This window comes from Panthera leo, chromosome D1 (assembly GCF_018350215.1).
Source record: "Panthera leo isolate Ple1 chromosome D1, P.leo_Ple1_pat1.1, whole genome shotgun sequence".
Classification (NCBI taxonomy): domain Eukaryota; kingdom Metazoa; phylum Chordata; class Mammalia; order Carnivora; family Felidae; genus Panthera; species Panthera leo.
In genome coordinates, this window is record NC_056688.1 from 9,891,322 (window position 1) to 9,906,589 (window position 15,268).

The 15,268-nt window shown below is 42.8% G+C and overlaps 1 protein-coding gene across 1 annotated transcript in view; it reads left to right on the forward strand.

Moving 5' to 3' along the window:
• Window positions 1–15,268, forward strand: part of SIK2 (salt inducible kinase 2) — a 118,102-nt gene that overhangs the window by 96,924 nt on the left and 5,910 nt on the right. Inside the window, exons 7-9 of the mRNA XM_042906942.1 lie at window positions 407–627; window positions 2,363–2,515; window positions 9,165–9,329. Of these exons, the coding sequence (XP_042762876.1) occupies window positions 407–627; window positions 2,363–2,515; window positions 9,165–9,329 (539 nt within the window). The remainder of the gene's footprint in view (window positions 1–406; window positions 628–2,362; window positions 2,516–9,164; window positions 9,330–15,268) is intronic.

Here is a 15,268-nt window from a genome sequence, read left to right on the forward strand (position 1 = left end):
TCACTTACCCTTAATGTATCAGCCTCAGAAGGGGCTCAGGATCCATTTATGTGCTCGTTCTAGGAAGAAGGCTTGTTTTTGTCCTCAGCAGAATCTTAGTCCATGTCTAGATCTTTTCAGTTGAGAAATACGATGGAAGGGTTCATTTAGCACAGAATCGGACAGCCCTACACCCTCCTGTTTTTCTTAAGTATTCATTCACGTGATGGTTACTTTTGTGTCAACACTCACCACGTGAAACTGACAAATACAACTGGCTTTCATGTATTCATTTGAACTTCTGCTTTCCAGTGGGCACTGTGGAGGATACAGAGATTAATGCTGTTGTACAAAGTCACATGACTGAAGCCAATACCCTGAAGTACAAGATGATTTACGTGACTTTTGTAACATTGTGTTTCCATAGATTGTGAGCACCTTATTCGAAGGATGTTGGTCCTAGACCCGTCCAAACGGCTAACCATAGCTCAAATCAAGGAGCATAAATGGATGCTTGTAGAAGTTCCTGTTCAGAGACCTGTTCTCTATCCACAAGGGCAAGAAAATGAGCCATCCATTGGGGAATTTAATGAGCAGGTTCTGCGATTGATGCACAGCCTTGGAATAGATCAGCAGAAAACCATTGAGGTAAAGTGATGAGAGATTTGACTGAAGAGATCTTAGGATTCTCCTGTGCTCAGTAACATGAAAGCTTGTGTCCACACCCACCATCCTGGTGTTAGAGCATGACCATTCCCATCACCTCGGCGTGTCCAGCTTCCCCTGAGGATTGAAATCAGGCTATTTCATGTTTGCTTCTTTATTCAATATATAAATTCTTCCCTTTGCCCCATCTGCCAAAAAATCAAGAGGTAGTTTATGTAGGTTTGAAAAAAGACAAAGATGGGAACTTAACAAAGTAGAAAATTTCTTGTAAGGGGAAGGGTAGAGTTTTATCCAAGTCATAAGCTACTTTCTATGGAGAATAAATATACATACAGATAGGGAACAAGGCTGAGGGCTGAACAGGAAACCACAAGAGTAGGCATCAGGTTCAGGATTTAGGTTGTGAACTGGAGAAACTGAGAAGGCAAAAACAGCTGGATTCCAGAATTGGAAGTTCTTTGGGTCATAGAACCGAGAGAGTCATGAATCTTGGAAGTTCCTCATCCCTTTGATTTCTGCCCTTTGGTAGGTAGCGTATCCATAGGGAAATACGTTTTTATTACCTGCACAACAGGAAAAAACAGTGCTTTTATGGAGGAAGCACAGCGAGAAAGAACACAAAATGCTTCTTAGGAATATCAAGTGCTCCAAACCGTGCTGCCATTAAGCAAAACCAGACTGGCTTTCCTGCCTGGCTCATCATGTGCTCAGCAATGTGTTTGTGTCCTTGTCCATGAGGTAGATTTCGAATGGCAGCTGTAGGTGCAGTCCCACAGGCCTGTGATTTTTGTCAGGGGTGCTCTACGTCCGAGGTGCCCTGCACAGCACCCGCGCTGGCTGTCGGGAGGGGTGAGAAGCAGGGGAGCTGTTGTTCCTCCATCAGTTAGTGTCCTGGGGAAGCTGGCCGGCGAGGGGTGTGAAAAATTGGGAAGCAACTTTATTTTCAAGCTTTCAAGAGGGTGGGACTGCAAAAACAAGGGGAAAAAATTACCTAACAACGGAGACACAGTGTCTCTCAATCTCCCATCCAAATGTTACTCTCCAGCCCAAAATAATCACCAGGAATTTCCCCAAAGACTTTAATCATTCACTTCAGAGTTTGCAATAGTTTGGACTTGTGTTGAAGTTAAGGAATTAGAGTCTCTGAGCTCAGGTTGCTAACTGACTTTACACCATAGTTACAGCTAGGAGACGGAACCTCACAACCCCATTGCAGACTTCCTACATGAGAAAGTGGTGGTATTTTCTTCTGAATGCAGAGAAATAAATGGAGCCTGTGAATGTAGAAGAGCGAGTCACTTAAAAGTATCACCCTTTATGTAATCAATATGAGAAACTCTCTTTCATTTTAATTTTTTTTTAATTTTTATTTATTTTTGAGAGAGAAAGAGAAAGAAAGCATGAGCAGGGGAGGGGCAGAGAGAGAGGGAGACACAGAATCCGAAGCAGGCTCCAGGCTCCGAGCTGTCAGCACAGATCCCAACATGGGGCTGGAACCCACAAACTGCGAGATCGTGACCTGAGCCAAAGTTGGACGCTTAACCAACTGAGCCACCCAGGCACCCCTCATTTTAAATTCTGGAACAGCTTTTATTTTGAGACACACTGTTCATTGTGTTTAAGAACACATGGTTTCTTCCCTCCTTTTTCAGAAAGATGTACATCATTGGATTGGTTTTCATGCTTCTTTGACTTCAGCACTTGCTTTCTCTTTCAGTCTTTACAGAACAAGAGCTATAACCACTTTGCTGCCATTTATTACTTGTTGGTGGAGCGTCTGAAATCACACAGGAGCAGCTTTCCTGTGGAGCAGAGACTGGATGCCCGCCAGCGTCGGCCCAGTACCGTGGCTGAACAAACAGTTGCCAAGGTAACACCATATTAGCCAGTGGTCTCATCTCTCAGGTGCCTATTCATATATTTGACACATTTTTCATCTTGTAGTACAACAAAGGGTTAGGATTTATCCTCTACCCTGTTTTTCTGTAAAGTTTCTGCCTGTCATTATTAGATTCTCAAATGTTTTAACATCTTCCTATTTCTAAGGATTAATTTTATTTCAGTTGGTTTAAGAGACTTCTCATTTTTTTAATCACTGACTTATTGTGAGAATTAATGTAATAGGCCTATATAGTTGATTCCATGTAACAGATCTTTATTGCAGATTCACTGCGTGCAGGCTCCTATTATTAGGTACGATAGGGGATAGGATGTACGAAACCCAGGCATGGCCTCAGAGACCTTACAGTATAAAAGCAAAGTAAGACAACATCATAAATAACCGTCATTCGAAACAGAAAGAGATAAATGCAGGACAAGAACTAAGGGCAGAGGAGAAAGTGACACTTCTGAATGGAAAGGCTTTGTGAGAGAGACAGCATTTTGACGGATCTGGAATCCTCGGGGACGTGGAGGTGGGGGCAGGGGCGGTAGTGATAGTGGGAGGCCTGGTATGGAGGCCGCAGAAGCAGCTCGAGCACAAGTACTCAAGTGTGCAAGGGCAGGGTAGGCTCTGAGTAGCCCACCGGAACCGAAGCATACCAGGGAAATGAAAAAGTTGGAGCCGTGCTGTGAAGGGCTTCCAATGCCAAGGTAAAGAGTTTACTTACAGTTCAGGAAATTAGGAGGAACGGTGGGAGACTTCAGCAGGAAAGTGATAAAATCATATCCCGGCTTTAATCTATTAATCAGTGACATCATTGGGAAGGAAAGATTGGACAGGGAAGAGAAGAACTTTAGAGAGAGCAGTTGGGAGACGAGTAGTAAATACCGTAGGCTTGACCTAAGACCTGCTGGTGGGGGCACTGGACGCCCTCGGCTGTGGTTTGCAGAGGCACCGTAACACGGTGGTTAAAGCAGTCGTTATGGAGCAAGCCCAGACTGGGCCACCTCCTGCTACCTGACCTTCAGAAGGTTTCTCAAGGTCTTTCTGTGCCTTAGTTTCCAAATCTATAAAACGGAGTAATCATAGAATGTTCTGATGTTTAAATTAGTTGATAATTGTGCAACACTTAGAGCGTGTTCCGTAAATGTTTATTTTATAAAGTAATAAATGTTAGGGAGGAAGGAACAGCCATGACTTGGAAATGATCCCTTTCTTAAGCCCGAGGCTGGGAGAGTCAGGGGTGGCACGGACTCCGGACTCCATTGCTTGAGAGGAAGAAGAGCTGGATCCCAGGATAGAGGCCGAGGCTAAAGGGAGCTGGGAAATCAGCCACATAGAGGCTGAGGAGAGGAATGGTTCATTCAGATGATCTACCAGGATTCCCGTTGGCTTCTGTGAGTGCCTGCTTTGTTCAGAGGACAAGTAGGAGCAGAAGTTCTGGCCATATATTTCTTGTTTGGCAGTGTAACAAAGTTTACAGAATTTAGTACAATTTTGCATTGGCTTCTACAGAACATGTGAGGCGGGAGGACCTAACAAAACTAAGATCATCTTGATCTTAGTAGGCAAATGGTATATACACTGTTATACATACTTTAGTGAATATTGATACTGATGTCACGTATGGACAGAGTTCCAAATATTGGGTCAGATTCTCTCTGAGCGCTTGGAATCCTTCAAAGTTCCAGAGTTGAATGGTATTGCTTTCAAGACAGGAGGGGGATACAATGAAAATTCTAAGCTGGGGGAGTAACAGTGAGGTGTAGTGGTAACCGCCCCCCTCTGGGAAATGCTGACAGGGAGCAGGGTAGGAAGCAGGAAAGGCCCCCCAAAGCTGTGGCAGGCTTTCCCTCCCAGGTCTCTTCATTCTTGCTCACAGTACACAGGCCAGGGGATGGGGTTATGTAAATGATTGACCCTGAGCACGTGCGTATTACTGCACATGATGGCCTTTCTTACCGAAGCTTAAAGAAGATTCCCTGGGAGAGCTCAAGTTATGTCTGATTTGGCTGAGAGTTCAGATCTATAACGTAGCTTCTTATGTTTTTTTTATTACCAAGCACCACATGAGTTACTTTCATTTTAAGCACTGACCCAAATTGTCATAGAAAGCTACTTACTGAGACTTAAAAATGTGTCTAATTGAAGTAGAAGTCTTCAGTGTTCATTCAGTAGGCTTGTCCAGAGTGCCTTCTGGATGCTAAGCAGCAGGCACTGGGCTCAAGAAGATGCTCCCTTCCCTAGGAGATTTCACATTCTCATGGTTTGTTGAACTTGTTAAAAAAAAAAAAATAGATTTCCCTGGGCTCAAAGTTTTAGTGGAGGCTTCTCCCTTTAATTCTTTGTTGTATTGTTTTAAAGAAGTGGCAAATCAGGGCACCTGGGTGGCTCAGATGATTAAGCATCCAACTTGAGCTCAGGTCATGATCTCAAAGCTCATGAGTTCGAGCCCCACTTTGGGCTCTGTGCTGACTGGAGCCTGCTTCGGATTCTGTGTCTCCCTCTCTCTCTGTTCCTCCCCCACTCTTGTCTCTCTCTCTCTCAAAATTTAACATTAAAAAAAATTTTCTTTTTAAAATAAAGAAGTGAGAAATCAGTTATAGTTGGTGAAACGATAAGAAATTAAGGAAACCACATGATCCCATGCAGAGATTGCACGAGCCGTGGAATCACACAGACCTTGGGTTCCATATCCTGCAGTGCCCTGAAATATAAACTGGAAATAGAAGCACCTACTTCATAAGTTTGCTACAAAGATACAATCAGTTAACTTCTACCTGCAGCTCAGTTCAGCAAATAGAGTCCTTCTTCTGTACCAGGAAACAGTCCCTGCCCGTAAAGAATTAATGGTATAGTGATAAAGTACCCATTATTACTACTTGGAAAACAGTGAGATTCCTATCTTATAATGATTTAGAGTACTTATATTTGCCATATACTCTGCAAGAGATGTTAACATCTAGTTGACGACAGGCAACAATTTGGAGACGATACGTGTCCTGCCTTTCTCTCACGAGTCCTAACTACTAGTCCTTTGCTCCAGGTTTCTATCAACTGTAAGTAGATGAGAATGAAACACTCATCCTAGTACTCCTCTGCTTACTGATTAGAGGTTGCCCTCCACAACTGTAAGGAAAGGCGTCCTGTAGTTGGCCAGGGCCACCGTAACAAAGTCCCATAGGCTGAGGGGCTTAAACAGCAAAAATTTATTTTCTCACAGTGCTGGAGGCCGCAAGTCCAAGGTCAAGGTGCCATCAGGGTTGATTTCTGATGAGAACTCTCAGCCGCTTTCTCTGTGTGCCCTCCCTCACACAGCTTATGTTCTGCATATGCAGAGAGAGAGAGAGATCCCTGGTGTCTCCTCCTCATCTTAGAGGGACAGGAGTCCTTTCGGATTCGGAGCCCACCCTTAGGACCTCATGTAACTTTAATTACCTCCTGAAAGGCTCTCTGTCCAAATGCAGTTGTGTTGGGGGTTAGGGCTTTAACATATGGATTTGGGAGGGGGAGGGGGGGAACTGGAGGTGTGGGAGGTGGACAGGACACACAGTCTGTCCATAACTGGCACATTCCTATTGGAGCAGTAAAGATTTTCCCATAGGAGAAAACATGATTTTCATTTTAATGGTCCTAAAAGAGCACAAAATCACGAGAATCAAGACCATAAACATAAGGTCTAAAAAGTCATTACAGTTAGTTGGACATGATCATTGTCTGTTGCCACTCTTGGAGAAACTGGTAACGTCTGCTTCCCTGGGACATTAGTCATCCATCTATTTATTATAATGACACATTCTTTAGTCTACAGTGCCGAGCATGCCATTTGAATAGTTACACCCTACCTTGTTCCAGAAAGATCGATTTAATCCCCTCAGTGATTGCAAGAATCCTAAAAAGTAGACCGTTAAAACCTTCCATCCTATTTCCTGTGATTGGTAGTCACACAAAAATGTGTTTTTTGTCTGTCCACACCAAGTCCACAGTAGGCTGCTGGAATCCAGGTTGGACATGAAAGTTGTCCAGGAAAATGTGTTCACTTGGTCTGGTGCAGCATGATCCTGCCATTTAAAAAGTCACAGCTCCTAAGAGGGGTGACTGAGAATGAACAGCACATCCTAGTTATCGTGTTAGTACTCATTTCCAGCACCATATCATTTAGGTAATGCTTTGCCCTAATAGCTTAGACTACTTTCATACACGAGGAGCAACCTAAGAATTTTGGGAAATAGAAATTAACATTCAGCTTTAGCCTTCTATCGAAAAAATGATGAGTAGAGTAAGAAGAGTGCATGAAATATTCTTATTAGGAAGTATACATTTTATATTGTGACATGGGGCTGAAAAAAAAATTAATTTAAAATGACTAATCTTTGAAAGGGAAAAAAACTTGTTTAGCCTCAAGAGTGGCCTGGGATATAAGCATGAGGACTGATGATATTAGAAAAGCTGTTCTCTTTATCATGCTCAGAACAGTTTACACTGTTTTTTGTTTGTTTTTGGGGTTTTTTTTTTCTCTTTTTACCAACACTTTGCTATTGCTATTTTTTTTTAATGTTTATTTTTTGAGATAGAGAGAGACAAGGTGCAAGTGAGAGAGAGGCAGAGACAGAGGGAGACACAGAATCCAAAACAAGCTCTAGGCTCTGAGCTGTCAGCACAGAGCCCGACGTGGGGATTGAACCCACAAGCTGTGAGATCATGACCTGAGCTGAAGTTGGACACTTAACTGACTGAGCCACCCAGGCGTCCCTGCTATTGTTGCTATTGTATTCTTTGTCTCATGCAGCATATCTAATGATGTTAATGTTGGAACGAACCAAATATAAAGCATATTCTAAATACGTTCAAAGTATATTAAGTATAAGGTATATTTCGTCAAAAACCATCAACCTAAAATTTTAACGGAGAAACATTAAATAATATTTGAGAACAAAACGGTATTTATTTGCAGACTAATTGTTGTATTAAATTCTTGTAACCATTTTCCAACTTCAGAAGGAAGGAGGGGCGCCTGGGTGGCTCATTCAGTTAAGCGTCTGACTTCGGCTCAGGTCATGATCTCACAGTTCGTGGGTTTGAGCCCCATGGCAGGCTCTGAGCTATCATTTATGAACTATCAGCTCAGAGCCTGGAGCCTGCTACAGATACTGTGTCTCCCTCCTCTCTGCCCCTCCCCTGCTTGTGCTTTCTCTCTCTCTCTCTCAAGAATAAATAAGCATTTAAAAAGAAAAAAAAAAAACTTTCAAAGGAAGGAGAAAGGCAGAATTGACATTACTGACTGAAAGACCTTACATGTTACCTTTTACACTCCTGATGTCACTGTGAAATAGCAATTGTGCCCTCTTATACAGGTGAAGGAAATAGGATTCAGAGAGGGTAGGTAACCTGATAATGTTCACACAGTTAGTGAGGAATGGAGCAAGGAATCAAACCCAGGCCTCTGGAAGAGAGAAGCTAAAATTACACCATGTTGTTCCTTTTTATTTGTTTGAAGTTAAAATTCATCACCCTAAGTCCCTTCAAGTGTATAGCAGAGAAAAAGGTTGTTCCTCTGCCTTTTGGACACTAATATGATGATTGTTTCCTTAACCGTTTGGCAGTGTCTGTTACATTCAAAAGTCTTCAAATAAATTATTCTGCTAATTTTAAAGAGATGGGAGGGTAGGATTATCCAGTAGTTTCATCTTTAAAATCGATTCGTGCCAATTGTCATAAAGAAAGATTCTCTGGGGGCGCCTGGGTTCTCTGGGGGCTCAGTCGGTTCAGAGTCCAACTGTTGATTTCACCTCAGGGTCATGGGATAGAGAGCCCCGTGTCAGGCTCCGTGCTGAGTGTGGAATTTGCCTAAGATTATGTGTGTGTGTCTCTCTCTAAAATAAAAATAAAAATAAAAAAAAGAAGAAGCAAGATTCTCTGTTGTATGACGTTCTGAAAGAAGAGTTCATCATGCTTGTTTACTTAGAGTTCTTAACAGAGGAGACATGAAAATGGGCTTAAAGCCATCCAGAGCTTTCTATAGTAGGTTGACTTTCGGAAGATAAGCTGCTCAGCAAGAAGCATCTCTCCTTCCACTGGGCCAACAGGCTGTGTTCAGGCCGCACATCTCCTTGGAAGGAGGACACTCCTGTCACCACCAAGTAGCTGCCACTTCTCTTTTCTCCCTCTGCACGCATACCCTTGTCAGGAAATACATAACCATCTCACCCCACCAGCGTGTGTGGGGGTGTGGGTGTGCGGGTGTGTGGGTGTGTACCTACCCCTGGTTCGGTTTTGAGCTCCTAGACACAGGGGCTTCTCTCTTTATAATTTTTGCATAGTGATGCATTGAGGACATAGACCACCTATGTTTGCTGAGTTAAGAAACAGAGCCTTCTTAGCTTCTGTACAGAGACCAGCTTCCTTGTCATCTGTGTGATAGGCACCTCCCTGTGGAACAGGAATGAAATGTGTAGAACAATTCCCTGAGACTGCTTCAAATCAGTACCTGTACCACGTACATGTTTCATCAAATTTTTTCTGGGGTTCCAACTACTTATTCTTTCATTGTACCAGGAAGAGTTATGTTATTCCAAGAATCTTGTATATTGGTATAGAATGTATTAATGTTCCCAAACTGCTCTTGCCATATTTTCAGGCCCAAACTGTGGGGCTCCCGGTGACCGTGCACTCCCCAAACGTGCGGCTGATGCGGTCTGCCCTCCTCCCTCCCGCATCCAACGTGGAGGCCTTTTCATTCCCAGCGTCCAGCTGTCAGGCAGAAGCAGCCTTTATGGAAGAAGAATGTGTTGACACACCAAAGGTACGAACGTGTTTGAGAGACTCTGAGCTCGCAGTTGGACCGGAACTTCAGTTTCATCCCCGAGTGTTGTACTTTGGCTTTGGTGACCTTTGTCATTTCCTCAAGTCACTCAGGAGTGTTGTTTTTTTGCAGAAATGTGAGAAAAATATCTAGGCCGAACTTGGCTCTCATTGCGGTCTTACTGTTATGGCTGTTGCGTAACTTGTCAGACCTTATATGTACTTTCCAAAATCCTTCTTTCTCTTTCCTTAAGCAGTCCCTTCCCTCTTCAGGTTTCTAGATCCCTCATCGGTATGGGATTTTTTTTTTTTTTTTTTTTTTTTCAAATTGTAATTCTGAAAACAGAAATATAATTACTGTGTTGAGCTTCCATCTGTGTTATTATTACCTCTTTTCTGCTGCATGCGCTGTAGCTGCAAAATAATGGGCCACCTCTTTTGGACCAGCATTTTCTTTGTCTTGTTTGAATATGTTTAAATGAGGTATGTTTATCCTTGTGTGCTGAATGAAGTTGGCTTTTAATATATAGAAGATGACAGCTTCTGTCATTTGATGGATGCTTACTTAACTTTTTTTTTTTTTTAAGTTTATTTATTCTAAGAGAGAGAGAACACAGCAGGGGCAGAGAGGGAGAGGAGAGAGAGAATCCCAAGCAGCCTCTACACTGTCAGTGCAGAGCCCAGTGTGGGGCTGGAACTCATTAACCACAAGATCATGACCTGAGCCAAAACCAAGAGTCAGATGCTTAACCAACTGAGCCACCCAGGCGCCCCTTATTTCACTTCTAATACGCGTTTTATATACTGAGCATCAAGTGATGTCCAGAGGATCGTATTAATGGGCAGATCTTGGAACATAGGTGTTGGAGTATGTTCTAAATAGACTCGGTATTTTCCTAGCCGTGTGAACTTGGGCAGGGTGACTAACTTCTTTGAACCTCTGTTCTTCGTAAAATGAGAACACCAATTCTTGTGAGACTCTTGTGAGGATTAATTGAGATAATGTGTATGAGATTGTGAGCGTACTGTAAATACTCGATATTATTTGTTTCCTATCTTTTAAGCCTCTTGAGTTAATGAAAAGATAACTCACATGAATTCTGCCTCCATGTTCATAGTCTAGCAGAAGAGACACGATGCATAGCTAAAGACAAGGTACCAGGTGCTGAATACATCGATAAAATGTAATTGTTCCCTTAGATACCTAAATCAAAACGCTGCACAACTGGAAAAAGTTAGGGGGGGTTGCTTTTAGCTAGTTTGACCAGGACAGTCCAGGTTAACTGTCAGAGCTGGGAATTGAGGGATGGGATGGAATAGGGGTGGATGGCATCTGGGTGAAGGGAAGAGTCTGAGCAAGCAAATGTCAGGAAAGCTTAGGTGCATAAAAGAGCAGTAGCTCAGTGTGTGTGTGAGGAAAAGCACATGTGAAGGGGAGTTGTATGAAAATAGGACCAGTAGCTTAGCTTTGAATGTCAAGCCCAAGAATGCAGGCTTTTTCTCTAGGCCAAATCCATATTGTGCTTCAGAAATCATCCTGGAAGGTACATAGCCTGCATTTGATGGGGACAGGGGCAGTGGAAGCTTAGAGCAGGTGTCCAGAGAGGACATGTTGAAGGCCAGGACTGTTAGCGCTCAAGGAACTATAGAAGAGGGGATGGTATGAATGAGATTGTGCAGCTAAAAACTGATAGAATATTATGGTCCAGGAAAAAGATGTCCAGACTCATAACAGTGTTTTGAGCCTAGGTGATTGGGAGGGTAAGTGCCATTTTCAGAAACCAGGATCTCTGGAGGTAGAGCCGATTCAGAAGTTAGATCACGTGTCTAGCTAAACCATAGACAAGGCAGCTTGAGGTGAGGCTGCGCGAGCAGGTGTTAGCTGCTGACTGTGAGTTACAGTCCCTGTCTCTGAGGACGAGGCCACTTCCTGCGGACAGTCTATTTTCTCTGCCGGTGATTGCCTAGAATGTCCAATAACCTCATCAGCTTCTGTGTTCTCACCTAGAAATTTAGCCATAAATTGGGACAACATAATTCACTTATTTGTAAGATCTAATTCCCTTGAAAAAATTAAAATGCAGCCTGCTAAAAGCTTATCTGTGAGGGCATCAGGCCTGAAACACAGATTGGGCACTGTCTGCTGTGGTATATAGGGCAAGCTATTTTTAAAGCTTGTGATTGTTCCCGTAACTAGGAAACAGACAGGAAATGAATGATTTTGTGAAAGATAAAGACAGTAGCTAGATGGTGTATTTGCATTTGTAGGAAGAGCAGTGCTACCCTGGCACTTAGCCAGGCCAGAGACATCCCCTGGTCTTCTTTGTGGACCATTTCGTTTATGTCAGCAAAAACGCTTGTGCCCTCTTCCCTCCCTAGGACCTCTTTTTTGGTGGCCCATCAGTAAGAGCACACACACAAAGCTGTCAGAGCTGTGGCTCCTTTGTGGTTCCTGTTACTTCCTACTCATTCACTGGGCCGCCCGTTTTTTGTCTTCTAAAAGATGCTTCATAAATGCATGTATTGTTCATTCATTTCTGCTCGCAGTTGCTGGCAGATACTGCCCATCACAGAGATGTCACCTCTCCCTTTCTCCCAGAAGTCTTTAAAAGTGTCAGTAAAATCCCTTAGGGAGTCTGCACTGAAACATTGGTTTGGGGCTCCTGCAAAAAACACCCCCTTTTTGAGACAGTCACCCAACTCCGAGCAGTAGCTGAGAGCCCCAGATGACACAGAGACCATCGAGGGGCAGGTGCACAAACCTTGTGGGGCCATCTTTCTCTTTTAAGGGTTTCTTTGAAAAGAATCCATTTCTTTCCAGTTTTATTGGGAACTAATAGGCCTGCATCACTGTGTAAGCTTAAGGTGTATACACGATGGTTGATTTACATGTGTTGGTAAACGATCGCCGCAGTAGGGTCAGCTGACATCCCTCTTCTCATACAGATGCAACAAAAAGAAAAGAAAAAATAGAAAAAACTCTCCTTTTCATGAGAACTCTTAGGATTTATACTCTCTTAAAACTTTCCTGTCTATCCTACAGCAGTATTAGCTGTGGCCATTGTGCTGTGCAGCACACCTCTGCTACTTACCTTACAGCTGCAAGTTTGTGCCTTTTGACCCGCCTCCTCCAAGCCCCCCTCCCCCCTCCGCCTCTGGTAACCACAAGTCTTATCTCTGTTTCTGTGAGTATGGTTTTGTTCTTTTGGTTTTTTTCAATTCCACATCTAAGTGAGATCATATAGCATTGTCTTGCTCTGACTTATTTCACCTACTATAATGCCTTCAAGGTCCATCCATAGTGTTAAGTGGTAGGGTCTCCTTGGTTTTTCATGGCTGAATGATATTTCATTATTATTATTAGGGGTATATAGATACATACGTATATGACTTCTTTGTCCGTTCATCCGTTGATGGACACTTAGGTTGTTGCCAATCTTGGCTTTGGTGAATAGTGGTTCTGTGAACGCAGGAGTGCAAATACCTTTCTGAGTTAGTGTTTTCATTTCCTTTCTATATGGGAATAGTGAGTTTTACACACACACACACACACACACACACACACACACGTGCGCACGTTTTAGTCACTTTTAACATTGTATTAGACATTATAATAAAAGGATTTCCCAGGCTCCGTCATAACTGGGTAGCCACACTTGGAAAATGCAAGTGTCCCAGGTCTGTTTACTCTGTTGAGGTCTGAAAAGGACATGCCTCTAAGGCTCTGTAAGACGATTACCTTTTAAGTTCTGAACTTGAACTTTTGATTTATAAGTGAAAAAATAAAACCAGTCAGAATCATACATGGAAAATTCACAGAGGGATAAAGAAAAAAATTATTCACGATCCCACTACCCAAAGATAGGCCTATTCTAGCATCTTCTCTAAGAGTGGATCCCAGATGGGCGGATGGGTGAGTGGAGGGTGTCTTGGTAGGTAGACTTGTTAAAACAAAATTATATTGTTATATGTAATTTTGTATCTTGTTTTTACATAATATAACATCATGAACATTTTTCCCATATCATGCCGTCTGAAAACATAACACTGGCCTAATAGACTGTATTAGATGTACCCTTATTTACTATTTTTGGACATCAGCTACTTTCATTTGTTTTGTATCCTCAAATGTGCTTCAGGTGAATATCCTTGTGTCTAAATCTTTGCCTATACCTCTGATTATTTCCTTAGGATAAGTTTCTAGAACGGGTTATCCAGCTCTTTCTTCCTCACTTGGTTATTTGTTTAATTTGCTTCAAGATGGTAAAAAATATTTTCAAAGAAAATGGTACAGTTCTGTTCTCATGCTTTTAAAATTTTTATTGTTATAAAGTATTCTCTTTTGGTCGGGAAATCATAACAACAGATAGAATATTTTAGTTCATCCCCCCCCCCCCCCCCAAACAGCCGTCTTACACATGAGAGAAATTGAGCTTTACAGAAGTTGAACAACATGCCAATAAGTGACAGAGCTGAAGTTTGAGCCTGCACCTCAGTACGCGCCCAGCTGTCCTGGCACTGACGATGCACGTGAGACAAGACACATTGTCAGCCTCCAGGTCCACTGGCTACTATTGTGCACTGGTCTCCTGTCTGCCCAGGCCATCATAACAAAATACCCCAGGCCGGGGGTGCTTAGACAACAGAAATATATTTTCGCACAGTTCTGGAGGCTGGAAGTTGAAGACCAAGGTTCTGACCAATTTTATTTCCAGTCTCTTACAGAAGGCCACCTTCTCTCTCTGTCCTCCCATGGCCAGTCCTCTGTGCTCACATGGCGGGGGAGAGAGAGTGTGCAAGCAAGAGCTCGCACATGGGAGCTTTCTGGTATCTTTTCTCATAAGGATGCTAATGCCACCAGGTCAGGGCCCCACCCTTAGGACCGCCCTAGAGACTACACCTGCAGATAGCACCTCAGTGGAGGTCAGGGCTTCCATATGTGAATCTGGCGCACGGGTATGGGGTGGGGGGCAGTTGAGACACAAACATTCAGTACATAACAGTCTACCAGTCTTTTGTGCTAGAATCGTGTGTTGTGCTGGACTTGGGTGTTACCAGTTAGTGGTAGAGTTTCTGAGAGTGACTCCTACATGAGTACTGCCTGTTGCAGTGTGGTCTCTCACTAGATGTGATCCGTTGTGCTTTAAGGAAAGACAAAAACACTGTATTGAAAAATGTCCATTTCACTCATGTATTTCGGAGTCCTAAAATTTTCCGTTAGCCTAGATTATTTCCTAGAGCAAAAATTCTTACTTCTAGTAGCTTAGGTCACCTAGGTAGATCAGCCCACTATTTCAGTCACAAGGACCTAGGGCTGAATTTGTTGTATCAGACCCCTGGTAAATTGGCAGGCAAGGATGGTGTGATTATCACCCGTTTCAGGAAATGAACTTCTAGCTGAAGGTGTTTCACACCTAGGAACTATGTATGAGTGCCCTCCCCCCTCTCCTGACAGTGCTTTCTGATTGGTCGTCATCAAACAGCATCTGAAAAATCAGAACCAGGCCATTATTTTCCAGGATGAAATTGAATTAAGGAATGTTTTTAAATGAAAGATATCATTCCTGTTGTAGTCTAGGTAAGGAGATAATTTATAAGCAGACAATTTAAGAAAAGAACCTAAATTTAGGGGAACTGCAAGGTCTTTTGAGTGCTCCTGAAAAGATGACTTTTCTCTCTTAAGGAAAAAAACCAACCTGGTTGCAAGGCTATACTGCAAGAAAGATCTGATAAAATTTTGACAGGTTTCTGTAAGTGTAAAGATGCTCAGTAGATATTTACTTAATAAGTCTTTTCTCTGTTGCTTTCTTCATTTCTAAATCATCCTTGGCTATTTTTAGAAAACTGTATTCGTAGATAGTTAAGGAACGTCGAGGTATGAGTGTAAGTTCCCAAAGAGCCATTCTTTCCTACAAGGAAACTCCTGAGTGTGTCAAAAAA